Genomic DNA, 27,294 nt, shown 5'->3' with positions numbered 1-27,294 from the left:
TTGTATATACCAGCCACTGCTTTACAAATCTTACCATGTTACCAGTACTAACAAGAATCTGTATATATCAATGTGAACATGTAGCAGCAGTCACCTTGTACATTGTATCTGCTAGTGCTGATTCTAGGGTAGACAGCCTATTTCTAGAAATGTAGTATCTCCATGTATCTGTAACCGTGCACACTCATGGTGGCCATTGGCTGTACGGTTTTGCCAATAAGGCCTCATGTCCACGGCCAGGTCGGATTCCGCATTCGGGAGCCCGCAGTGGAATCAGACCCTAACGGCAGTGGTGTCCATGCTTACCTCGCATTTTCTTTACTGCGGATGGCCCGCACGGCTCACCGTCGGACATGCGCAGTACAGATTTTATTATTTTTTGTTAATCTCCTGCTCTTCTCGCGGAATCCGCGGCCCATCCTCAATGTCAATTGCGGACTGGTTGCGGATTTGAAAGCTTCCATTGACTTCAATGGAAGCCGTCCGCACTGAATCCACGCTAAAATGGAGCATGCTGCGATTTGTTTTCTGCACGTGAAATCCGGAAAACAAATCCACATGTGTAAATTAAGGTGCAGACACCTATGCTTCCCTATGGGCGGCTTGAACTGCGGATCTTCCGCAAATCAAATCCGCCTGATCATCATCAAAACTGATGATCCAGAATCTTTCATAGTCTAGAATGAATTCACCCCAATAAATAAAAGAACACTTCAAACAAACCGAATTCCCTGTGCGTTTCATATACTGCCCCATAGGCCATGCCTGGATTGTTCCTTTAAAGGGGGTTAAAGTGGTGTAAAATAAAAAATGGATGCTCGCCTACTTCAGTGGCTCCCTGTCCAGCGGACACCACTTGGAACCCGGAAGAAGTGGCGGACAGTCATATGCCGTTCATTGTGCACATCAAGGCTCAGCCAATCACAGGCTTCAGTGGCTATCGAGGAATTACGACTGAAGCTTGTGATTGGCTGAGCAGTCATGTGCACAGTGTACGGCTCATGACTGTCCGCCACTTCTGGTTTCTGAGCAGCTGACACTGGTCTGCAGGCTTGGATGGGAAGCTGTTGGAGCAGGTGAGAATCCATTTTTTTTCTTTATTTTATATCACTTTAGGCCCCTTTCACTGAAATTTACTGAACAAGTGTCAGCACTGAGCAATCCTCAATAAGAACTTTACACAGGCGAGCACGATCTAGATCCAAGAAGCTCCATGAGTCCTCCTTGAGAAACTCGGACCGATATTGCGCTTGTAAAATTACAACTTTCTATGTGAGTGTGATGCGATTTGCAAGAAGATTGCATTACATCGCATGAGTGAAGAATTGTGAAAAATGCAGGTTTTTTGAATAGGCAAATTCAAAAATTGCATATACATGCGGGTGCGATGCGATTTTTTAAATTTGCCTGTAGGAAATAATGGGTGAGTTTTCTGCAAAACTGCATAAAACATAGAAAATGCTGTGACTTCTCTATTCGCAGCACCGCTGCGAGAGAAAAGTTGCACACCTAAATACACCCATTGAAAACAATGAGGTCTGTTTCCGTGTTTGTTTGAGCATCTCGCAATGCACAAAGTTTGCATGGGAAACTCGCCCCCATGAAAGCACCTTAATCCTATCATCAGGTGTATGAAATCAACAATAACACTTGTACTTAAAGGGGTTTTCCAGTGAAATACTATTGATGACCTATCCTCAGGATCCTGACCAATCCGCTGGGCAGGCGCATGCTGTCAGCGCTGCAATAACGCAGAAGTCAGAGTGGAAGCCTCCGCGCCGCCCTCCGTGTAGTGGTCGGTGCTTGTAACTGTAGGCACGGCTTTCATTGAAATCAATGGGTTTCAAGCGCCGACCACTATAAGCATATAGTCGCGGAGGCTTCCGCTCCGACCTCTGTATTTTGAGCAGAAGTCTCCCCGCCGACCTCCCATGTAGTGGCCGGCACAGATAACTGCAGGTACGTCGCTCATTGATTTCAACAAGAGCCATGCCTGCAGTTACAAGCGCCCGCCACTACACAGAGGTCGGCATGGAGGCTTCCCTTCTGACCTCTGTGTTTATTATAGCGCTGACAGCACGCGCCCGCTCAGCTGATCGGTCGGGGTGCTGAGCGACGGTCCCTGGCTGATCAACTATTGATGACCTATCCTGATGATAGATCATCAATAGTATTTCACTGGAAAACCCCTTTAAAGACTAACTTGAATACTAACTCCCCTCCAAAATTGAAAATTCAGATTTCAACTAACCCCAACATTGCATTCTCCTCATGTCCCACGGTCATGGGTCCAGGAAGCTGAGATATAGCATGATCACCGTGCTAGAGAGATAGTTACTAATGATTTTCTACCTTGCCACAAAATAGTGGCATGGTGAACAGAAAATCATTTAGTGACTTTGGGTTGTAACTTTTCCCCACTTTACGCAGACTTTTGTAATGAGTTCACTAACATATTTGTGCTGCCTAAGGATGTAGTAGAGATTCACGCTCCAGGACTGTAGATTCTAGATGAGTTCATGGGGAATATATTGATAATCTAACTGAATGATTAATTCTGTAGAGCAGGGATCCCCAACTCCAGTCCTCGGGGACCACCAACAGGTCATGTTTTCAGGATATCCTATGGTAAGAACACCTGTGGCAATGTCTGAGGCACTGACAATAATTACATCACCTGTGCAACACTGAGTAAATCCTGAAAACATGACCTGTTTGGGGTCCCTGAGGACTGGAGTTGAGGAACACTGCTGTAGAGTACAGTGAGTAGAGTAAGCCAACTTTTTACAGTTGCCTACGATGGTTGCTCTAGGTCCACGTAGTGCATCTGATTCGAGCCATTGTACATGTTGGCAAGTCAGTGGCTCGCCAACCTAGCAGTAGCCTTCTTCTCGCATGACAGCTGATTTCCGTACTCCCTAGATTATAGCTTTGCCCCTGGTGATCTGCCTGGCAGTGAAGCACACTCTCTATTGTTCATTGCAGGCTATTTGGCGGTCTGGTGGTAGACATAAAAAGGAAAGCTCCTTGGTACTGGAGTGACTACAGGGACGCGCTGAGCTTGCAGTGTGTGGCTTCTTTCCTCTTCCTATACTGTGCTTGCATGTCTCCGGTCATCACATTTGGGGGTTTGCTTGGAGAAGCTACAGAAGGTCGAATAGTAAGGAAATTCCATGTGCCTAATTCTGCCTAGATCCATCCTCACCTATCTTCTTGTTGATTACAAGTCAGCAAATCTTGCTCATTAGATCAGATGTTTAATTGCCATCATTTACCTCTAATCAGGATAATCCAAATTTCTGGCTTTATTTAAGCACTGAACATTTCTGCCTATTGCCTGTTTAATGACCAATTAATGGCTTTACAGCTCAGCAGTTTCCATCGCCTTGATGCCGGTTTTTGGTAATATACAGCTAAATAAATATCCCCAATTATTCGACTCCAAAACTGTTACATGACAGCCTTAATTTACCAGGGTGGGCAATCACTTCAAGTAATCTATTACAGTAATTCAATCCCATCTTCTGTGAAAGGCCTAGTCACATTGAGACTGCTCTCATTGCAGCTGCATGTTGTCTTGTAAATAGGGTTTGTATTGATGTGTTTTCTTCCATGACGTGCACTGAATAAACTGGTGTTTGTTCCCCTACAGAGTGCAATAGAATCCCTGTTTGGTGCTTCTATGACAGGAATAGCTTATTCGTTGTTTGCTGGACAACCCCTCACCATCTTAGGGAGTACAGGACCCGTGTTGGTGTTCGAGAAGATTCTTTTCAAGTTTTGCAAGTAAGGTCAACTTTTTCTGCACGTCAATGTCAGACCTTTTAACAAGCCTTGTAACAGTAACTGGGAACTATAAGCCAAAGCCAAAATCTTCTCCACAAGGAAAATATAACCATTGTTGGACTGCAGTATACAGAATGGCTTGCAGAGAGCTACAGACAGGCACCTGGAACCTGAGAGACGGTTAACACTGGTGAGTGTGGCAGAAACGTAAGATAAAAGTGTCAGTTTCTGCCACACTCAGGGGAAATTGATAGCTCAGTGGAGGTGAAAGGGCTGCTAGCCTGAGGTCCCATGTGGACCTCTGGACGCCTCAAGTCGGTCAGGGATGACAACCCTCGACTCTTACCCTGGTGAGGACTAGTGGAAGCCTCGAGCCGGACAGAGACGGCAACCCTCGGCTCTTACCTTGGTGGGGGTTGACAAATTAACTTTGTGTGTGCTGTATATCCTTGCTGTGACGTGGAATAAAAACTGGCAGGTGCCAGATTTAAAAGACAGACAAGCGGTTGAGCACGCATGCTGCTGCATCACTCCTTTTTGTGGGACTGCCAGAGGTGGCCAAGCACTTGAACTCTACTATGTCTGCAGTCCCATTGTAATGTATCGAAGCAGTAGTGCCCATGCGTGACCACTGCTCAACTCATTAATTCAGGGACCTTTGGGATCCCCGTTCCCGTGATCAGTGGAGATCAGATCCTCGTTTCTGTGATCAGTGGAGGTCAGATCCCCTTCAATCACATAGTCATCATGTGGAGAGGCGATAACGTCTTTTATTGGGAAAACTACTTTAATCAGAGCATCACAAAGCATCCTACATGATGCCAGCTTGACAAAGCTCTGCCGAAGAATACCACCTGGGGCAAATAGTTGGGAATGGTGTGCAGCTCTGGACGTCCGTGAATGAGAGCCGCAGGCTCTCCAGTATGCAATTCACAGCAGCAATATAGGGAGCAAACATCTCTGAACTTTTTATTATTTTGAGGAGACGGCATATAGAGCAAAACATCATAATTATCTTTCCATTGTTCTCCGGGGAACAATTACCCTCTCAAACACTGTTTGCGCTACGGGGCTGAACCGCTGTCGCTATAGACATGGCAAGTGACAGCATATACCAATTTTTCCCTTCTAAATGGCACATCAATTTACATAATTGTTCCTGTACGTTCACGGAACATGTCAACATTGATACTGCAATTTCCTTCATCGTGCGCTCATGTTTTATTTATGTTCTGACTAATACATAATGACACCTTTGATTAATAAATGTGCTTCTTTCCTTCCTGAGATGCAGAGCGATTTTCCTTTTCTGGCTTCTTTTAGGCATTTTGTTATTTTTTTTTTGCCTGCAAGAATCCCCAACTGAATGTCTGGATTAGTCATCATCTGGTTTAGAACAGATTTTTTTTCAGCCTGATCACATGACCGCGTTTGACGTCTTTTATGTCTTTAATTGAATAATTCATTGTTTTGTATTTGAAAAGAACAGCGCAAATCAGAGGAGAGCAAAATCATCCGAACAACATTTCTTTGAAGGTGAAACCTCAGTTGGATGGAATAGAAAGTTCCTGCAAATGTTCAGATCTCTAGTGCCGCTTTCTTCCTGCGCTGATTGATGAGCATGTTTGTCTTTCATTGTTCTATGCACAAGCGCCGGCTGCCGCTTCCCATTATATTAACTGTTGCCGTTCTCGCTTCTTTCGCAGAGAGTACGACCTGTCATATCTATCACTGAGGGCATGCATTGGGCTGTGGACGGCTTTCCTCTGCATTGTTCTAGTTGCCACTGATGCCAGCGCTTTGGTTTGTTACATCACACGATTTACAGAGGAAGCATTTGCCTCGTTGATTTGCATTATTTTTATCTACGAAGCCATAGAGAAGCTGATACATTTGGGAGAGACATATCCTGTTCACATGCACAGTCAACTGGACAAGCTGACTCTTTATTAGTAAGTGCTTTACCGTACTACCAATGTATGAAGGTCATGATTGAGGAATGCTGGCACACTATAATGGCCCATTCACCTGGGCATATGCAAGCTGCAGGTGAGATCCACTGGTGTAACTTGCAAACGGATGTCTGAATGGGCCCTGAACTAGAGCAAGATGGTTGGATGGTGGAAAGAGAATTATCCTTCTGTAGCATTGAATTGATAGGTCAACTTGGGTCCCACTCCTCCCCACTAAGAGCTCCATTAAATGTTCTTCATCATTAAATAGATTACCTATCTTCTGAAAATTAGGATATCTGATTGGTAGCCGTTCACTGCTCAGGATCGGTGTCGATCAGCTGATTGAAGGGGCCTGTGGCATTCTTGCAAGTATCGCAGTCATCTTCAGAGTTTCGATCATGTCCATACTCGAAATGGCGTGTAATTTATAGTGGCCATTCTATAGGCTTCTCCCATTCGCATCACTTGAGTACAAAGATGATTGTGCTCAAATATAAACATCGAAGAAGCTGTAAGAGCACTGTGGCCCTTCAGTCAGCTGATCGGTCCAGGCATCGGACCCCCACTGATCAGATATTGATGTCCTATCCTGAGGACAGGCCATCAGTTTATAAAGGCTGGATAACTCCTTCTTAAGCCTTTAAACTTTATAGCTACCATTCTGTTTTAAAGGGCCAATAAGATTTGGGCTTTTTGCAGTTACCTGAAGGGACGCTAACACATATTGATTTATACCGTTAGCTTTGAACTACATTAAAAGTTGTATAAATCTGTGTGCAGTGAGTCCCCACTATTGATGGCTGAAGGCAGCCGCTTTGACATGACCCCGCTAGTAGTCAACTGTCCTGTACACAACTCTATATGAGGCTCTAGTCTGGACAGAGGATTGGGAATTAAGATAAACCTTAATTATCTTGTGAATAGGGCATAACTTCTTTTGGTGGATCACTACTTTTAAGCCCTCATGTGCAAGGCCACATTAGAGCTTATTCAAATGGGCAAAAGGTTCATACATTGTGCTTGATTTAAAAAAATAAAATAAATTTTGTTATTTATATAGCGCCAACTTATTCCGCAGCGCTTTCAGGTAATTTATTTATTACCCCCCCCAACAAGCAGGGTACTCCTTTTACTGACCTTGGAAAGATGGAAGGTTGAGTCAACCTTGAGCCGGCTACCTGAACCAGGCGGGGATTGAACTCGCAACCTTCAGGTCGTGAGTGAGTTCACTTCTGCATTTCTGCTGCCTTAGCACTCTGCACCACACAAGGCTCCAACAGATTTAATTGGAGCATCATTTCTAAGTGCATATGGTGCTTGCAGATTGGGGAGTTGTTCTAATGGTGCGTGGCTGACAAATATAGATTCTTTTTTGACTAAATGAATGGGAATTGTCAGAAAAGTATTTTTTGGGGTAAATCACATTATTTCTGGAGAACACGTCATCCTCTTTGAGCGCCATAAACTACATCATGGGCTCAACATTGAGGGAATGGAGAGGTATGTTTTGTACTCATTGGGTGCCCCATTCCTGCGCTGTGTCCCCTTGACATTGGCACGCACTCACAGCTTGACTCTGTTCAGATGGCTCTGTGCACATGCTTTCCCATTCATCTCTATGGGAGAGCATTTGCACAGAGCTGTCTGAAAAGAGTCACTATATGCACGTGCCAACTTTGCAGAGACACAGTACAGAAACAGGGAGCCCAGTATCAAACATAGCCCCCTGGACTGTCCATTCCTTCACCTTTGAGCCCTATAATGTAGCTTATAGAGCTCCGAGGTGACGACCGGTTCCCTTTAAATACACTCCGCAAAATTTGAATTGACTTTCCAATGGTTTTTGTTGTGGTAAGTGTTCATTTCAAGTTTGCTGAACCTGATGCTATGCGTCGATTAAACTGTATGTGAACTCTCTCATCTGCTTCACAAGTCCGGGAGCTGATATCTGCATATTGCATATACATGTGGGGACATGTATAGGGAGTGATGCCAGCATTGTACACTTCTGTACTAACCTTCATACAAGTGACATAGTTTCGGAAAACCAGTTAGTTTACTTTCATCTGTGTAGGCACCGTGGGAGCTGAAGTTGAACAACCCCTTGAGAAAATAATGTGCGATCTGAATGACCTGAGTATTTCAGTATTTTTTATTTTTAATAACATTAAATTTACTCAGAAAGTAAAAATTCCTCCATATTTCTTCTCTCTAGCTGTAAATGTGCCGCTCCGGAAGTCCCGTCCAACAAGACCTTACTGTACTGGAAGGAAAATAACATCAGTCTTTCTGAAGATGATTGGGCCAACCTCACAGTTAGTGTAAGTGCATGAAACGGTTTGACATCCGCCCATGAGGTCCGGGGGTTCATCTACTGTAGGTAGAAACAACTTGGACATCTGTTTCCTAAGCAAGTTCTGTAAATCGTAAGGTTAAGTAAAAGAGAGGGAGGGGATCTGTAGAATTTAGCCCCATTCAAAGAATATCTTCTCTACATCCTTCACCCCCCCCCCCCCCCCCTTCCCATGTAAGTCGGGATGTTTGTAAAGTTAGTGGCCCTCGGATGGCTTTCCATAAGCTTGCAGGCTGAGATAATACAAGTGTGCATGTTTCAATGAAGGGAAGGAAGGAGCACAGAAAATGCATCCCTAAACACTAGAGATGAGCGAGCGTACTCGGTTCGGGTGTTTTTGCACTCGAGCACCGCTTTTTCCGAGTAACTGACTACTCGGATGAAAAGATTCGGGAGGCGCCGGGGGTGAGCCGAGGGTTGCAGAGGGGAGTAGGGGGGGAGAGAGAGAGAGCTCCCCCCTGTTCCCCACTGCTACCCCCCGCTCCACCACGCCACGCCCCGAATCTTTTCGTCCGAGTAGTCAGTTACTCGGAAAAAGCGGTGCTCGAGTGCAAAAACACCCGAACCGAGTACGCTCGCTCATCTCTAATAAACACCAAATCCTTAGATCCACGAAGTTCGTCTAAAACACTTGATGCCCGTTTCCTGATTCTTCCATATATTTTGTTTTTAAGAATTGTAAAATTATGCATGGAGAGTTTGTGGGACCTGCCTGCGGACACCACGGACCGTACACTCCAGATGTCCTCTTCTGGTCTAGCATCCTGTTTTTTACCACATTTGCACTGTCTGGCACTTTGAAAACGTTTAAAACAAGTCGCTACTTTCCTACGAAGGTATGTTCTATGGAAACTGAGCTCTGTTACACCGTATGAGAGGAATGTTACACTTACAGGGGGAAGTCAGAAGTTTCCTAATTTTAGGACTAGATGACAACCTACGATATGGCCCCAAACACCAGTCTTATAGACCCTGCAACTCAATGTGCCCAATTGCTGGCAAAAGTTGATCAGCTGATTATCCTCTATCTGGATAGGGTATAACTTGATCTTACTGGAATACCTATTTAAGCTTCATTTTGGCCCCTTGATTACCAAAATGAAAGCCTTTTTTACTGCAATTACAGCAACTTGATTTTATTAGAACTTCTCATATGTGCCCTAGCTGTAATATTCTGCCCTGTAACCCATAGATTTTAAGATTCAGACTTTAAGGGATTGTCCGATTTATTCAATTGTTATGGCAACTTGCTCCCCATGTGTTAAAATAACCTACCAGCTTATACTCTCCATGCCATATTAACTCTCACTGCATATATATGAGCAGTGTATACGGCCACTTCAGGAAAAGCAACTTTAACCCAATCAACATTGCTTTACAGAACTCAGCGATCGATTACTAACCTGTGTCATTGGCTGCAGCATCCTGTCACATTCCATACACAGGCTGCTGCAGCCTGTAAACATTATGTCTAGAGAGAGACCCAGAGCGGGTGCTCTGGACACAGCAAAGAGCCATGAAAGGTGAATACAAGCTGGTTTGTTATTTTAACACATGGGGAGCTTGTTTCCATAACCAATCCCCTTTAAGCTATCATTACTATACATGTGTACTTGTGTGCTACATATATGTGTGTAAGTGACTGAGTTAATGAATGATGATAATTAGAGATGAGCGAGCACGCTCGGTAAGGTCAGTTACTTGTGCGAGCCTCGCTCATCTCAGGTAACTGCCTTCTCCTCTGAGCGTGCTCGGGGCGGGGGTGGGGGTGGGGGGCAGGGGAGAGCAGAGGGGGGCGGGGGGGGGGGGGGGAGAGTGAGAGAGATCTCTCTCCCCGCCACTACCCTCTGCCGCTCACCCACTTACTGACCTTACCGAGCGTGCTCGCTCCTCTCTAATAATAAGATATATTCTTTTTAAGTATATAAATCTTTGTACTTGTTCGTTATCTATCATGTTCTGTTATGTTGTCTTCTACCTTCCACACTGAAATTATGTATCTGTACAAACTTGGCTCTGCTACATTTGTATCTGAGCAGAAAAAAAAATTTCTGCTTATAATGTACATTTTTTGTACTCAGGTGCGATCGATGGTGAGTGACTTTGCAGTGTTCCTCACAATCCTGTCTATGGTGATTTTGGATTATTTAATTGGAGTGCCCTCACCAAAGCTTCAAGTTCCAAATGAATTTAAGGTAAAGAAGTTTAAATCTTTCTCTCTCGCCTCTCTCACTGTAACTCAGAGGAGAACATTTCAGCTGCATCTCTTTAGAGTTAAAAGAGAAAATGGAACCTATTTCCTTTCTGGCACTTTGGGAGGTGCTGTCAGGTGTGATTTACATCATGCATTTGATTATATTATTAATGATTTATAGTATTATTTGAAGCAGTTGTAAGAGAAAAATACTCAACTTTTTGACCTGCAAAAACAGCGCCAGTCGTCTTCAGTGGCTTTATCTGGTATTACAGTTTAGCCCCATGCACTTGATTGGAGCTGAGCCACAATACCACAAATGATTGAATAAAATGGCACTATTTTTTGAAAAAAATCAAAATATACCTCTTTTTTTTTATTTCTAAACTCTGACAACCCCGTTGCACATAAACCTGACCGTATCATTAAGGGAAGTCTTTCACTTGAATCGAAGTCCCACACATTATGATAGGACTACTTTGGAGTGCTAGATTCAGGTGACAGCCTTCTTTTAATTGTAACTTTCCCTAAAGTTTGTTACTATGGTAATAACTATAAAAATGAGTTCCCATTCCTGGAAATCCCACTGATATTACACATGTAGATGGTAGTGGCGTATAGCAATAGGAAACATACATGCATTGTTTTGTCTTGTGTTCTTTTATTTTAAAGCCAACCAGAGATGACAGAGGATGGATTGTGAACCCTATTGGAACAAACCCCTGGTGGACAGTGTTCCCTACAGTAATTCCTGCGCTCCTGTGCACCATTTTGATATTTATGGACCAACAGATTACTGCTGTCATTATCAACAGGAAGGAGCATAAACTTAAGGTAATGCAGGCTTTTATACTTGTTGGTCATGGCACAATAAGATACAACTGGCATTGTGTGGGCATTTCGTCTTTTATATGTAGCACAAGTGTTCTATATAAAGTAATGTTGACCTAGTATACAAGGATTAGGAGCACCTACTCAATAGCTCATTGGTCCACCTCTTTGGGCAGTCATGGCTTTAAGATGCCGGGGGACAGATTCCACAGGTAGGCAAACCTCCTCCATACTCAACCTGACCCATGCCGGCTGAAGCGGTTTCGTTAGTTGGTGCACATTTTGTGGATTAGTGGCAGCAGATCTCACAGCCTTTTCCAGCAAATCTCAAATACAGTGTGTTCAATGAAGTTACAGTCTGGTGAGCTTGGGGGTCAAGGTAGAGTAGAGAATTAATTGTCGCGTTTCTTCAACCATTTACTAGTGATCTGAACTTGATCACACGGAGCATTGCCCTGTTGAAAGAGAAGCTGCAGTCAGGGAAGACTTATTGAAAATACGATGATGAATGGTCTTAGGCCCTGCCAGGACCCCAGACCATGCCACCACAGCTATTGACCTGTTGAACCCCAAACTTTCACCCTTGTGATACGGCTTTATGCTGTTTACATGTGAGCCCAGCCATACTTATGGTTCAGCAGGAAAAGGGACTTGTCACTTCAGTTCACGTTCTGCCATGTCCTAGGTCAATCGATGTATTTTGGGTTTTTTTTTAGGCCCATGTGAGGCGTTGCTGACAATGACACGGTGTCATTAGGGGCACCGTTATCAGTCTTGGGGTATTGAACCCCAGTCCATGCAAGGTACACTACATGCCATTGTAGGAACTAGTCTAACTTTCCCACTATTGTACTGTTGGGTCAGTTTGTCCACTGTGGCACGTTGCTGCTGAGATACCAGACGTGCCATTCGACGCTCGTCTCTAGGATCTAGAACCACACGTGGCCTGCTGCTGTGAGATCTTTTGACGGATGTCCATCCATGATTCAACCAATCTTGGTGCACTCTTGATACTTTGGATCGAGAACTACCAAGAAATGCAACTGTTTTAGAAATACTGGTCAATCTCATACCAGTCACCACGTATACCCATGACTGCCAAATGTTGTCTTCTGCTACACAGAGAAGAGGTCAGCACATTACCTGAGAGCAGATCGTAATACGGCCCTCATATGTTATCATGTCACTGATCACATGATGTCAGACACCAGCTGATCTCTAATGTAGTGATCATTCAGTGTATAAAGTAATGTAGTCAATGTACTATATTTGCATTACATTACTGAAGAGCCTAATTCCTATTTCCATTCCACAGAAAGGATGTGGCTACCACTTGGATCTGCTGATGGTGGGACTGATGCTGGGAATCTGCTCTATCATGGGATTACCATGGTTCGTTGCTGCTACTGTCCTCTCCATTACGCATGTCAACAGTCTTAAGTTGGAATCTGAATGTTCAGCTCCAGGAGAACAGCCCAAATTTCTTGGTATCAGGGAACAGAGAGTGACCGGCCTGATGATATTTGTGCTTATGGGTTGCTCTGTATTTATGACTACTGTATTGAAGGTATGTAAATGAATAATGCCCCCAGGGACTGTGAATGTTCTTCCAGTTCTTGCACAGGTTTCTTCTATGTTCTCTGGTTTCTGTCTATATGCTAAAAACATATTGATGGTGTTTTACCTTTTTTATGAAATAGACCTTAATAAAAATGAATAATAGTGTTTGAGCTGTTCAGGTTGGATCCCCGAAGATCTTAATATTATAGCGTATCACTAAAATATGCCATAACATTCCATAATGGGAATACTCCTTTAAACCAAACGAGTAACAAAAATAGTCTACAACAGAAAACATTTACAGTCAAGGGGGTGTTTTCATTTCCCATGGTCGAGATGGGAACCTTGCTGGTTACCGGCTGGCTGGGATGACAGTAGCTGAGCTTTATAGTATGTTGTTTCCATAACTCCCATTAAAGTCAATGGGAGTTACACAAACCGCATAGCACAGCAAGCTACACTACTACTACCGCTCCCGTGTCATGGAAACGGCATAACTTGCTGTGCAATGTTGTCTGTCCAACTCTCACGGACTTCTTTGGGAGTCACGTAGATGGTGCAGTTTAGGGCTGTTTTTATGCCCCAACCACCTCCATCCAACGCATTCAGGGTGGCTGGAGGACAGTGGGAAGCCCTAATTCAAGATAGGTGTGAGTCTTACAGGTGGCACCCACACATATCACACTTTTATGCAATATCCTGCATAGATGCCATGAAAGCGCTAAGTCCCTTTAATTCATTAATGAGTTGCATTGAGTATAGTAATGTGGTGTCCTGATTTTATGGCATCAGACGTATGGTAAATGAATAATTCTCACAACCAGCTTTAGTATCTAGTTTTGTAATCCTATACACCAGCATCCGGCCCAAATCAAGTGAATTAAATTATAACTCAACCAATTTCCATAAAGTAGTTTTATGGGCCACTCCCTTAATCTCGCTGACCTACATAGACAGAGATATGATTGTACTGCTGGGCTATAAATTCTCACCCAGCGCACATAGAAGAAGCTTGTTTTATGTCAACCTTCTGAAAACCTGCTTACGGGATGGATGTCTTACATGTGAATTTCGTTGCGAGTTTGATTTCACCCTAATGTATTTCATACTAACGTCGCAAAGGGTGAAATCGGCAATGCAAATCCACCAAAAGAATCGACACGCTGCAAACTTCAAAATCTGCACCGCCGGTCAATTTTTGAAAATTTTCACCGCATGTAAAATCTCATCTACTTCTGCTGCATTATGGGCAGATTCCACATTGCAAAGTTAGCATTGGACTGTGCAGTGCAGAACAAGCAGGGGTTTAAATGGATAACATACAAGTTCTACTGAATCCTTCCCCATAAAGCTATATATCAGTCTGCTCGGCTCCTCCTGCTCTATAACATCATGTCTGCGGCCTGGACAGCAGGTTGGAGCCGACAGATTCGCTTGTATAGTAATATTCTTTCTGCTATTCTCTCACAAGATCTGATAGGTTGGGAACAGGAAAAGGCACTGCTAAAAAATAGCAATAATAACATAGTTTAAGGAGTTGTCAGAGTTAGTTTTTCTTAACCCCTTAGTGACGGAGCTTTTTTGTTTATTTCCATTTTCGTTTTTTCTTCCCCCCTTTTTAAAAAATCGTAACTCCTTTCCTTATCCATCAACGTCGCTGTATGAGGGCTTGTTTTTTGCGGGACGAGTTGTATTTTTCAATGGTGCTATTTATTGTATCATACAATGTACTGAATACAAGTAGTATCAGAACGTGCCTCATGCAATTATAGGGTATTCATAATTGTGGAAGGTAAAGTTAGACTCACCTGGTGCTCGAAGGGTTAACCCTGTATATGGGAGAACTGTTGTCCACGTCGGTTTGTAGAAGTTTCTCTAAGTCCGGTATCTGCTTGAAGAAGAAGAGGCGTCCAAGGTAAGCAAGCTTAGCTAATCAGTCTAAAGCTTGCAATTTATCACTGATACAATGTACTGAAAAACTTTTAAAGAATTCTAAGTGGAAAAAAATGGAAAAAAAATGAAATCCCGCCATCTTGTTTCTACGGCACACAAACTGCTACAAAAATGACATAACTTTATTCTATGGGTCAGTGCGATTACTTCGATACCAAACGTATATAGTTTTCCTATACTACTTATATTTATTTTCAAAAATATTTAATTTTTTAAAATTATTTTCTGCCGCCATCTTCGGCTTTTTTATTTTTCCGTCAACATAGTCGTACGAGGGCTCATTTTTTGCAGGACGTCATGTAGTTTGCGTTGGTACCATTTTGGAATACATACAACTTTTTGATCGATTTTTATTGCATTTTTTTCTTGAAAACAGGGTGACTAAAAAAACACATTTCTGTTGTTCATTTTTTTCTGACGACATTCGTCGTAGAAGGTATATAATGCGTAACTTTGATATATCGAACTTTTATGGACGCAGTGATACCAAATATGAATTTTTGATATATTATTTGGATTCTTTTATTGTAAATATGGCAAAAGGGGGATTTTTAAAACTTTTATCACTGTTTTTTTTTTTGTTTTTTTTTAATAATTGGCAAAACTTTATTGATCTTATTTTAACTTTTTTTTTTTTTCTTTTTTTAGTCCCCCTTGGGGACGACAACTTGTGATGCTTTGATTGCTCCTGCAGTATGATGTAATACCATAGCAATTACATCATACTGCTATCTAACAGGCAGTCTATTAAGCAACCCCACAGGGATGGCTTCATGGGCATTCTGCCATGACAGCCCTGGTGCCTTTCAGAAGGCCCCTGGCTGCAATGATACCTGCATGGCTCCCTGCAATCTCATTGTGGGGGCAGTACAAGACCCCCGAACATCGTTCAGGGCATTTAAAGGGTTCACAGTACCAATGAGCCGCATGGCTCATTGCTACTGTTGCTGCCGGGTGTCGGCTGTAAGAAACAACCAGCATCCAGGATTGTATAGAGGGAGGTTGCCCTGCGATCTTCCTTCATACATGTTCTGCATCTGTAGGACATAAAAACACTATAGGCTGCCGTAGCCTGTGACATTCCATACATGCGTCAAGCCAGGAGAAGTGAGTATAACCTGTTTTATTATGTTTTGCTGTCTGGCATTCCCTGCTATTAGGCAGTGGGGAGAATCATCCACTAAGACTTGGCCTGGCCATGTATTAGATGGTCCTTTTAATATTTTGTTATACCTGGTTATAGCAGCGGAAATATGTGTCCTGCTGGAACTACCCCAGCAATAATAGCTGAGCTCCAAACAGCAATATTTGATATCCTTTCTTATGAATATCAGCTAATTGGAAATGTTTAAAGGGAAACTGTCATGAGTTCTGCAGCTGTTAAACCCGTAAACTGATGAAACAATGATGTGATGCAAATTTATAAAGTTATTTTGAAAGACTTCCTGGGCAAAATATACCTTAAAAAAGAAGGTATTTACATGCAAATTACCACTGAGAGGGCTGGCCCTTCTCTGCAGGCCTGCTTATCTTTCCTAATGCTGCCCTTCTCTGCTACTGTGATGTGGGCATCCTCATCGACGCGACAATCAAACTCTAGGGCATACGCTGGAAGCAGCCTGAGCATAGTTGATCTGTCGTTTTTGTGGGCAGATTCAGTAGAGCCAACTGCGCACTTGCTAGTCCCAGAGCCCCCAGCGCATGCATGAGAGTTTGGTTGCCACGTTAATGAGATGGAGGACATCTTCATGTGACAGTAGCACAGAGGGATGGCAGTAGGGGAGGTACGCAGACCGGCAGATACTGCTCAGCAAGCCTGCCAGTGAAGGTCCAGCCTACCCACTGGGCCACTTGGTGGTAATTTACATGTGGAGGGGGAAGTGAAAATACCTTTTTTTTTTTTTTTTTTTTTTTTTTTTTTTTATAGGTGTACTTTACCCAGGAAGTGTAGCAACATAAGTTTATAAATGGGCATCACATCATTGTTTTATATGTAGAGGGTTTAATAGCGGTAAAACCGATGGCAGGTACGATTTAATAATTTAGAGCATCTTTTGAGACAATAAAAATATAATAATTCTCATTGTTTGGAAAGTATTCTATAACTTTTACATAAAATGTCTCCTTTTTTTCAGTTTATACCTATGCCAGTACTCTATGGAGTATTTCTGTATATGGGGGTGTCTTCATTAAGAGGCATACAGGTAAATATCCATTTTTTTTATAAGTAGCAAAAATACTTTTTTTGAATGTTTTGAGTAGGTGTTCCTGGCACTGATGGCAGAATAGCAAAAACATCATAGTTCAGTGACATCAGTATTCGTACATGACTCACGAGTATATTCACTTGCATTAGTTTCTTCTTTGTTGGCATACTATGTGATCAAGGTGCCAGGGGCTCCTTGAATCTATAAAAGACAGTAGGCATTGCCTAATCTGCGATATTGATGGAATATCCTAATTATAGGTTGTCTATATCAAAGTTCTGAAAAACCTTTTTAAAGGCCACTTTACGGTGTGTTAAGGCAGCAGTATGCAGTCCTAAGCTCTCGCTCATGACCTGAAGGTTGTGAATTCAATCCCTGCCTGGTTCAGGTAGCGGCTCAAGGTTAACTAAACCTTCCATAATTCTGAGGTCGGTAAAATGAGTACCCAGCTTGGTGAGGGGTAATAAATAAATGACCTTAAAGCGCTGTGGAATAAGTTGGCGCTATACAAATAACAAGTCCCTTCCCCTCCCCCCTATTAACTCTATTACATATTCTAAGGAAAGTTGCTGTTTTTAACCTCTGAAGATGCCCATTGCAGTCTATTAAATATACAAGACCCATACTAATACAGATAAGTACGTGATTTGAGCAGAACTTCATTAAAAAAAGAAAGAGCCGAGGTCAGCAGAGGGGACTTTGTGAATCTCTTTATGGCGGTATCAATTTTAATAATTAACACAGCTGGCATTTCTGCCAACTCTTTAATGTGCTTCATCCTGCTGTCTCCTGCCAGGCTGGCCAGCGCACATACATTAGTACAGTACACAGAACGTCACTTCACGGGAGCTCGAGAGGCAGCACTTCTGTCTTTATTGGAGGAAAGACAGATTATGTCTCAGAGCTCAGGAAGATTGGCAGACGATTATTCCCATCTTGCAGCTAAATGTTCCCAGGTGCTTGAGTAATTGCTTATGGGAAGTCTGCAGTGAGATACATTATATGCTGCCTATCTGTGGCAGCTGCTTAGTACTCCTATAGCTGCCAGGGCAAATGCCAGCGGAGTGCTGCTCAAGAATCAGGGCAGCCGAGTGCCTTAAACTTACATTTAGGGGAGATATATATATATATTATAAAAGGGATATTCGAGTCTCAGTACATAAGTTATACTATTTTCTAACATATTTTCTGCACCCGTTCTTTGGAAATTTCTGTGTGCTGATCTTCAGTATGAATATTCATAGGGGGATAAGAAGCTGTCCGAGACATGTAATGAGCATGTGCACAAATCATTAGGGAGGGGGTGTTTGAACTTGTGGCGCATGGAAGTTCAAAGTGCACTGTGGATGACAGAGCAGCAGCCTGGGTGTGCAGGCTTATGCTAAGACCTGCCGCCAGAAGAGACTGCCCAGGCCCGCCCACTGGACCGTTGGCATTTGCATGTGGCACAGGAAGGCCTTAAGGCCTCATGTCCAGGGGCACGCACAGATTCCACATGGGGAATCCTGCACGGAATCCACCAGCGACCCTGTGTACTTGTCCATGTCTTGAAGTTCTGTACTGCTGATGTGTGCGGAAGTGCCGTGGAATCCGCAGCATGTCCACAATGTCAATGGCGGACGGGCCGGGGATCGGACGGCTTCCATTGACTGCAATGGAAGCTGTCCATCGGGAACCGCAGTAAAATGGAGCATGCTGTGATTTTTCATTAGCGAGTGGAAATCGCAATTGGTTTCCGCTTGTGTGCCTGAAAAATCATTTTTCCATAGCATGCTGTGGAATCCGAAGCGGGACGTCCGTTCCAGATTCCGCAGCAAAAATCAGCCCGTGTGCATGAGGCCTAAAGATGTTTTTTTCCAGGTATGCTTAGTAGAGATGAGCGAGCACGCTTGGATAAGTCAGTTACTCGAGCGAGCCTCGCTCTTCTTGAGTAACTGTATTCTTGTCCGAGCGTGCTTGGGGGGGCGGCGGGGGATAGCGGGGAGTAGATGTCTCTCTCTACCCCCCCCCCCATCTTCGAGCATGCTCGGACAAGAATGCAGTTACTCGTGAAGAGCGAGGCTCGCTCGAGTAACTGACTTATCCAAGCGTGCTCGCTCATCTCTAATGCTTAGACATAGAACATTTACAAACTTATATTAAAAAATAGACTTCCTAATCCATAGTTCACCCCAGTCTGTTTAGTATGGGTAAACGCACTGACAGGTTCCCTTTCACATAGCTCTAAATATTGAGTGCCACTTTAAAACTTTGTTTTAGTTGTATGAGGTTAGTACACTGAGGCCACTCCATCCTAGCAATAGCACCAGTCTTGTCCAAGACTTGTGTCGGCTACTGCAAAGTCGGCGCCATTAACATCAAGGAGACTGAACTGCAATACCAGGCACAGTCTTCAGATAAGAGTGGTGCTGTAGAAGGACAGAGCCATGACTTCAGAATCTTCCACATCCCCAACTTTGTTATACATGAATGTTAGAAGAAAAAAGTAGTTAGCATTTAAGTCATTGTGAGTAACATACATTTCTACATTTCCAAAAATCCCTCAGTCCCAGTGATCAAAGCTGAAATATGCATTAAAACAGCTGCTGAATTCAAGGCAAATCTGTTTATACTACTAAGACTGACATACAATTAACATAGTAATGAGGCAGAAATCTAAAGCCAGTAGCAGCTCATCTGTGTCTTTGTCAGAATGGTTCACGCTGGATCTTTTCATTTCCTTTTTGCAGTTCTTTGACCGTCTCCTCCTGTTCGCGATGCCGGCCAAACACCAGCCTGACTTCATCTACCTGCGGCACGTTCCTCTGCGCAAAGTCCATCTCTTCACTATAATCCAGCTCAGTTGTCTGGTCCTGCTCTGGGTTATTAAGGCTTCTCCAGCTGCAATTGTGTTTCCTATGATGGTAAAATACGTCTATTGACGATCTGGAAAGACTATGGAACTATTCTGCTTGCCTTTTCTTTTTTAATGCCTAAAGTGAGTTTTTGGGCTCATGTACAGCTGTGGCAAAAAGTTTTGAGGCTGACAAAAATTGTTATAAACTCCAAGCACTGATCAGGCAAGAATGGGTTGCCATCAGTCAGGATTTGGCCCAGAAGCTGATTTCCTATATGCCAGGATGAATTACAGAAGCCTTGAAAAAAGGCTAATGTCTTAAATATTGAGTCTATACCTAAACGTAATGTATTTCTCAAAGTTGAAAAACTTTTGAAATGCTTAGAATTGTACTTTAGTAACCATAGAAACATCTGACTGCGAGATCTAAAAACACTGAAGCTGCAAACTTTGGGAAAACAGAGTCTGAAAAACTTTTGACCATGATTGTACACCTATAGCAGCTCATAGGATTCCCATTAACCCTTTCCAATCCACTGTCTGACGTCTGAAGACATTACGATTTAAGTCTGTACAGCTCTGATGCTGGAAGACATCCATCTGGGTTCTCTTACTGTATATTGCCAGCCTCTCTGCTGTCAGAGCCTATCCAATGTGTTACCTCATGCAGTACTGGCTTTAGCCAGCAGGTAGCGCTGTTGTATAACAGCAGAAAAAGAGTAAGCCCCCTAGGAAAACCAGAATACAAATTGGATTGGAAAGGGTTAAACAAGTGAAGAAAAAAAATCAGAAACGTGTCACCTGGTGGGAGGACACTGATGTGATGAATGAGTGTTAGGTGTGAGAGTTCTGGCTTGTGTCATAAGTAGTAATTAGAACTTGTGTGATGTATGTCAGACGCCCTCTGTGCCTAGAAGTTGTTGTATCTGTCATTCTGAGAAGTTACTCTTACTTCTAGCGCTAGTGACTGTTTGCCTTGACAGGTCCTAGCTCTGGTGTTTGTCCGCAAAGTCATGGATTTCTGTTTCACCAATCGGGAGCTGAGCTGGCTGGACGACTTGATGCCGGAGAGTAAGAAGAAGAAGCTGGAAGATGCAAAGAACAAAGCCAAGGAACTGGAGGTAAAGGATTGGAGGCATGCGATACACACAACATGTAGCTGTGCAAGAACATATTATGCATAGAAGACTACAAAGTTTCATTCGGTGGAAGAACTTTTCAGTTCATTTGAGCATTAGTTGAAACATTCTGGATTGCAGCCTTTTAGCATACTATATTGGCTTGGGGGGGGGGGAGTTTTTAAGCACAATCCACCACAATTCTGTCTGAAAGTGCGCGAAGAACTAGTGCACATACTGTGCATCAGTTTTATTAAGTCTTTTAGATACTTTTTGCACCTTATTAGGCAGCGTGTCTAGAAAAGGGCACGTGGAGCAGTAGAATGTGACAGACTTAGTAATGGCATGTGTAATGATGTTGGTGCAAAATATTGGTGGAAAGTAAGGCAGCCGAGAGGTGGCATAAGTATAAAAAGGAGTGTCGTAGAGGTCTAGCAAGATATACCAAATCTCTTACCCAGGATGCGCCTCTATGATAAACTTGCTGTAGTTTCTGCCAGTTTGCTTTAGTTTTATGCCATCTTAATTTAAGACAGTATTGACAAATCTCCCCCACTCAATGACATGCGAATGACACACTTGATTGACTGAAGCATTTTATATGACAACAGTTTAGTAGAATCTGTGCAAAAAGATAAAAATCCGCTTTATAAATCTGCATTACCTATTCCTGCCACCAGATGTCACTACAGTACAATAAAAGTTGTAAGGATCTCTGGAAATATTGTTCACTTTACTATAATTGTAACACTTGAAAATGCTCTGAACATCAACAGACTGATCTACTGTCAGATATCACTTTGTATAGCACGTTCTATAGTCTGCCGATTCTGCACCCTGCTTTCAGCAGTCCAAGATGGCCATGGCAATTTTTTAACTACCTAACACACGCTGTGCACTGCTTTCTGATTGGACAGTGCTGATCATGTAAGCAGCTCGGCCCAATCGGAGAGCAAATATAGTGCATTGATATAGTCTAACACTACCAATGCACTGTGGGGGTTAATTAGACTGAAGATTGCATTAGCCATCTTGGATGACCCAAAACCAGCAGATGGGAGGGATGGCAGTGAAAGACAACTGCAGAGAACACACCTTCATCCCTCTCCGGCCCTGGGACCCAAAGGATCACTTTAAGGTTACACATTGAATTCATTTCTCAATTAGGAGAAACCGCCCCAGTCCTTATGTAGAGTCATAAACATGGGGCAGAAATAACCCACTTCATTAACTACTGGAAACTTTTTATAGGAGGCAGAGAAAATGTTGCAGGCTGCAGATGACAAAGGAGTACAGCTCCCCTTAGAAACCAGAAAGTTATTGGGAAGCCCTGGGAGAAACAATAATTCAAGGTAAGCCTAATATATACATGTGTTATTTTATATTCCTAGATTGTAGACCGCACACAGACAAATTTCCTGTTTTTCCTTCACTTTTTATTGTTCCTTTTAATACATATATTCTCTGTAATGAGAGTTTTATTAAAGTATGTTCCTCTTGCAGTAACATAACAAATTGTCATATAACATAGTAACATAGTATGTAAGGCTGAATGAAGACAATGTCCATCTAGTCCAGCCTGTCTATCCCCCTGTGTTGATCCAGAGGAAGGCAAAAAACTCCAAGGGCAGAAGCCAATTTATCCCTTCTGGGGAAAAAATTCCTTCCCGACTCCCTAATGGCAATCGGACTGTTCCCTGGATCAACCCCTAATAGTTCCTACCTGCCTGTATACCCGGATTAACAAATAACCTTAGATTTATAGCCTATAATATCCTTCCACTCCAGAAAGACATCAAGTCCCACTTCCTCCCGGCAGAGGGTTCCACAGTCTAACTGCTCTTACCGTAAAGAATCCCCTTCTATGTTGGTGATGAAACCTACTTTCCTCTAATCGTAGCGGATGTCCTCTTGTTACCGTCGCGGTCCTGGGTGTAAACAGATCTTGGGAGAGATCCTTGTATTGTCCCCTCATGTACTTATACATGGTTATTTGATGACCTCTTAGCCGTCTTTTTTCCAGGGTGAATAATCCCAATTTTGATAGCCTCTCTGGGTATTCCAGTCCTCCCATTCCGTTTATTAGTTTAGTTGCCCTTCTTTGAACCCCCTCAAGCACTGTGACATCTTTCCTGAGCACCGGTGATCAACTCTACTCTCTCCCGCTGTGTACAAGGGCACTGATTGATTCCCAGCTGCTCTGTTTATTTACAGGCTTTGTCCCGCCCACTTTAGGGGACGTCACAGGCACTGCAGCCAATGACAGAGCTCTGCAATGGAGAGCCATTATTGGCTGCAGCACCTGTGACGTCCCATAAACAGGCTGGGTCACCTGTGAATGTAATGTCAGAGGGGAGACCTGGAGCGGCCCTGCGGGACACAAGGGGAGATGTGATTTATATGGTGATCTGTTATTTTACTGCAAGGGGAACATACTTTTTGTGTGAACTCGGACCCCCCGTTAAGTTTCGCATATTTGTGTGACTTATGAAGTCATTGTAGGAGGAGCATGCAACAGGTTCCACTTCAGGGGGTAAAAGTAAAACCTATACTTGAAGTTTCCGTCACTTATTATGACGGTCATATTTGTTTTTTTAGATGTGATCCTTCGGATATCAATATTTCTGATGAAATGCCGAAAACTACCGTCTGGAAAGCACTTAGCATGAACAACGAGAAATCAAAGGACAGAAGGTGAGTGAAACCCTGGATCTCGCACCCTCCATATACTGGCGGGCATCCTGTAGTCCATGTAAAATCTTGTGAGGATAGAAGGAGACCCAGTGAAGATGACTAGTTATAAGAGTCCTCTGAAGGAAAGACTTGTACATCCTCTTCCTGTATGGAAGATTAACCTTTTCATGACCAAAGGCCATGGATGCTCCTCTGTCCAGGTCATGTTCTACAGTTCCCAGCATGACCACTTCTTTTTTTTTTTTTTTTTCCATCGATTGGGCTGAGTGAAGTCTCTCTTTTTGTGGGGAGACCTGTAGTTTTTATTAGTACCATTTTGGAGTTCACCAGACTATTTTTTAATTGCTTTTTATTTTTTTTTCTAGATAGGGTGACCAAAAAAAGCGCAATTCTGGCATTGCATATTTGTTTTCAGACGATGCTTACCATCTGGGATTATTAATTTACTATTTTAACCCATTAAGGACCAGGCACTGTAAATATACGGGTCCTGGGCTCAAAGCCTGTCCGTATGTAAAATTACCGCGGGGCTTTAAGCTTCCTGCCTTCTGCAATTAATTAAGAGGCAGGAGGGGTTGTCAGCTGTTAGTAACAGCTGATAACGCGGAGGAGAAGGCAGGAGGGGTTTTCAACCCTTTCTGCCTTTTCCTTCCCCGAGTACACAGCGCTCAATGAGCACTGTGTGCTCCAAAAGTGAAAGTAGAAGTGTAACTTTCACTATGAGAGTCGGGGGTTTACATGAACGCCGGGATTCCCTGCTACAGCAGAGCTGGAGGGTCTTACTAAACCCTTTTCAGCTCTGCCAGTGACTCATGTCACCACAGGGGTTGCTTTCCCCTGCAACTAGGGCTCCTATGGATGTCCCAGCTACAGTGGGAAAGTGTCAAATTTTTTTTTTTTTTTAAATGTGAAGGTCCCTCAGAGGTCTTATATGACGTCATGGGGGACATACAGTAGATAGTAAAAAACATAATTGCATACATAAGTAGAACAATAAAACAACAATAAGAAAGAAAATAACACAAAAAAGACTTCAACCAAAACCATCGCTATAAGCGCCCTGTAAACCAAAACTATGCATATTATATATCAAAAGGTCTGAAACAAAATGAGGAACCCTTTCCCATACTTTATTTTAATGTAAATATACTAATTAAAAAAAAAATTACTAGAAATGTTTAAAAAAATAAATTTTTTTTATCCCCAATGAAAGCAGAATGAAAGTAAAACTTGTGCTTCTGGACATTCAGGGGAAAGGGGAGGCGAGTCAGCGGTGGGATTGGGGGAGGCCAATCGGTCATGGGCCTATTATTAGCAGTCATGTGGTTTACCTACATTGGTGACACATCACTATATAGGCTACTCTGTATTATATAGTGAGGTTCCATAAATCCAGAGTTCTAGAATTGAGAAGTATGATCATTCTGGAATGTTTCTCAGGACAAAATTGCAATATACCATGAAATTTGACAAGACCAGAAGACTCATCAGAGATTATAAATTAGGAAATTCCTCTGAAGTTAGAGTGACATCACACAGTGTTCTTTGGAAAGACGTTGCATTTTTGTAGCAGTTTTTCATGTACTTTTTTGAGCTAAAGCCAGAAGTGGATTAAAAAGAGATGGTAAATGAGAAGGAAGGACTTCTACTTCTCCTTCCTGCTGGATCCACTTCTGATTTAGGCCCAACATTCACTGCATCAAAAACTGCAAGTGTCGCTGACATTATGTGATCCCCACCTGCCAAATATATTGCAGAACTTTTGTTGAAAATGACATTTGTCCTGTATTCAGCCATCGTGATTGGCCGACTTATGTACGTTTGCGTCACGATTGTTTCTGACTATTAACCATTCCATTTCCATTTCTTGCAGCTTTTTTAAATAGGCGTCTTGGCATGTGATGGACAGCACGATGACTCAGGGAAAGGCCAAGACTCCAATGTGGCATAGCGTTTTGAAAGGAGCTCCCCGTATTCACGCGAAGGATCCATGTTAAAGCCATTGAAAAAAATTTTTTTTCTTATAAAAATATATAATTTTTCTATTCACTTTTCAGTGCGTGCTTAAACAAGCTGGTGTCATCCTGTGCCGTCCGTGCACACGGAAAGAGGGATTCTCCACCACAACAACGTAGACCTGGGACTTTATATGGATTCAGTGGAAGCATGTCAAGAAGGATTCTGAGAATCTCACCAAGTTCCCCTTTACCCCATTGGGGGGTACATTTAAGACTGTATATTTCCAGTTCTAGTATTTGCCATCCTAAAGAGGAGTGTTACTATATACTCCTAGTATAAGAGTATAGTCTAGGGTAACGGAAAACCACAATATAGCGGCATTCGGTGGGAATTTGCTGGTCGTCTTGTAAAATCCAGATTCACAACATCTAGACTGCTGACAGTGGCCTGAGCTTAGTTTGTGTTTCCTGCAGTTCCGTAGGATGTAATATATTCCAATCAGTCGGTACGCAGATATAATGGATTGTGCTTTTATTTAGTTTAGATGTCAAGAAGTTCCAGCCCTTTTCGTCATATAGACCAAGTGTGAAGCCAGAGCGCCATACAATGTGTAGATATAGCAGGGTTGAATTTGTCATCTAGCATGTTGTGCCATGATATCATAATGTATTACCTGTGGTTTTACATAGGACTGCAGATAAATCTTCTATATACCATCCAGCAGTGCTCCTTTCATGGGACTGCCCTGAAAACTGGTTTTGGAGGGGGGGGGGGGGGGTTGTAAAAAGAAAAGTTTCCTTGCGGTTTTGAGGGCATTCCTGGTGGAGCCTAAAATGTCTTGGGATTTTGGGATTCAATATATGCAACTACAATATGTTGGCAAGTTCTCACATTGCATCATTAAAAAAAGGACAATTTCAGCTCTGCTACATCTGGGCTATTTTCACCTTTGCAAGAAATTTACTTTTATTGCTTCTAAAAAATTTTTTAAAATTACACGTCTTTTGACATAAGAAAAACAAAAATTGGACTCAGTGGTGCTCACTCTAATTTGTGATTCGTAGAGACAATAGACTGGCAGTAGGGACCCACCGGATGTGTGGCACACTATAATCCAGTGGGGCTCTCAGTATAGGGTGGAAGGATCTTGCGTGATTCCTTGGATAAACCTTTCTGAAATACAAGTGGGTGAGCTGCCTCTTCCAGAACACACCCGAGGGGGGTAAGCCAATATGAACATGTACGAAACAGGAAGCATATTAAAATCTCAGATTAAATAAATAGTGGGTAACTACTGATATAAGAATGCTCACATCTTAGGAGAACCCTGCCTCACCCCCCAAAAAATCCAGAAGAGCCTTATAGTGAACATTGCAGTAAGAATCTAAATGGAATTGGGTAAAGATGATTGAGTGTAGTTTATTGGCGAAAAAAGCCCAACACAGTTTGGGGGTAGCAGAATCCCCTTCTTCAGGACGTATAGAAACATAGAGTATGTACTTCCATTTATAGTAGATGGAATCCTCACAAAAGCATGAGATGGCAGTTCCTGCCGGCTCTAAGGTAAGCAGAGACATCCTGCCCGGCACAGTGCCTAGAAGTGGAAGTCACCCTACGTGGAGGAGGAAATGGTGTGCCTTCCTTTGCTGGATTGTTGCATTTCCTGCTGGTGCAACGCCTGCCAACTTTCTGTGTGTAATGCACGCCATTTCTGGTTCTGAGACTTCTGGGTGGGGCAACCTCTTCTTTCGGGCAGGATGCTGCTGATCGCCTGGGAACCGATGGGAACTCTCATCTTACAGTTTTATCAAGATTCCATCTACTAGAAGTATAAGTACATACTCTTTT

The 27,294-nt window shown here is 42.9% G+C and overlaps 1 protein-coding gene across 1 annotated transcript in view; it reads left to right on the top strand.

Annotated features, from left to right (window-relative positions):
• LOC136585065 (electroneutral sodium bicarbonate exchanger 1) overlaps positions 1-26,761 on the top strand; it is a 176,229-nt gene extending 149,468 nt beyond the window's left edge. Inside the window, exons 12-25 of the mRNA XM_066584362.1 lie at positions 2,986-3,160; positions 3,653-3,786; positions 5,493-5,738; positions 7,957-8,062; positions 8,769-8,930; positions 10,176-10,289; positions 10,961-11,122; positions 12,435-12,686; positions 16,768-16,836; positions 19,569-19,742; positions 20,659-20,796; positions 22,045-22,145; positions 23,392-23,487; positions 25,361-26,761. Of these exons, the coding sequence (XP_066440459.1) occupies positions 2,986-3,160; positions 3,653-3,786; positions 5,493-5,738; positions 7,957-8,062; positions 8,769-8,930; positions 10,176-10,289; positions 10,961-11,122; positions 12,435-12,686; positions 16,768-16,836; positions 19,569-19,742; positions 20,659-20,796; positions 22,045-22,145; positions 23,392-23,487; positions 25,361-25,373 (1,942 nt within the window). The 3' untranslated portion in view covers positions 25,374-26,761. The remainder of the gene's footprint in view (positions 1-2,985; positions 3,161-3,652; positions 3,787-5,492; positions 5,739-7,956; positions 8,063-8,768; positions 8,931-10,175; positions 10,290-10,960; positions 11,123-12,434; positions 12,687-16,767; positions 16,837-19,568; positions 19,743-20,658; positions 20,797-22,044; positions 22,146-23,391; positions 23,488-25,360) is intronic.
• Positions 26,762-27,294: the final 533 nt, after the last annotated feature.

The sequence above is a fragment of the Eleutherodactylus coqui genome, chromosome 1, assembly GCF_035609145.1.
Source record: "Eleutherodactylus coqui strain aEleCoq1 chromosome 1, aEleCoq1.hap1, whole genome shotgun sequence".
NCBI classification, from domain to species: domain Eukaryota; kingdom Metazoa; phylum Chordata; class Amphibia; order Anura; family Eleutherodactylidae; genus Eleutherodactylus; species Eleutherodactylus coqui.
Note: the sequence above shows the minus strand (reverse complement) of the source record. Positions and strands in the feature narration are given on the sequence as shown.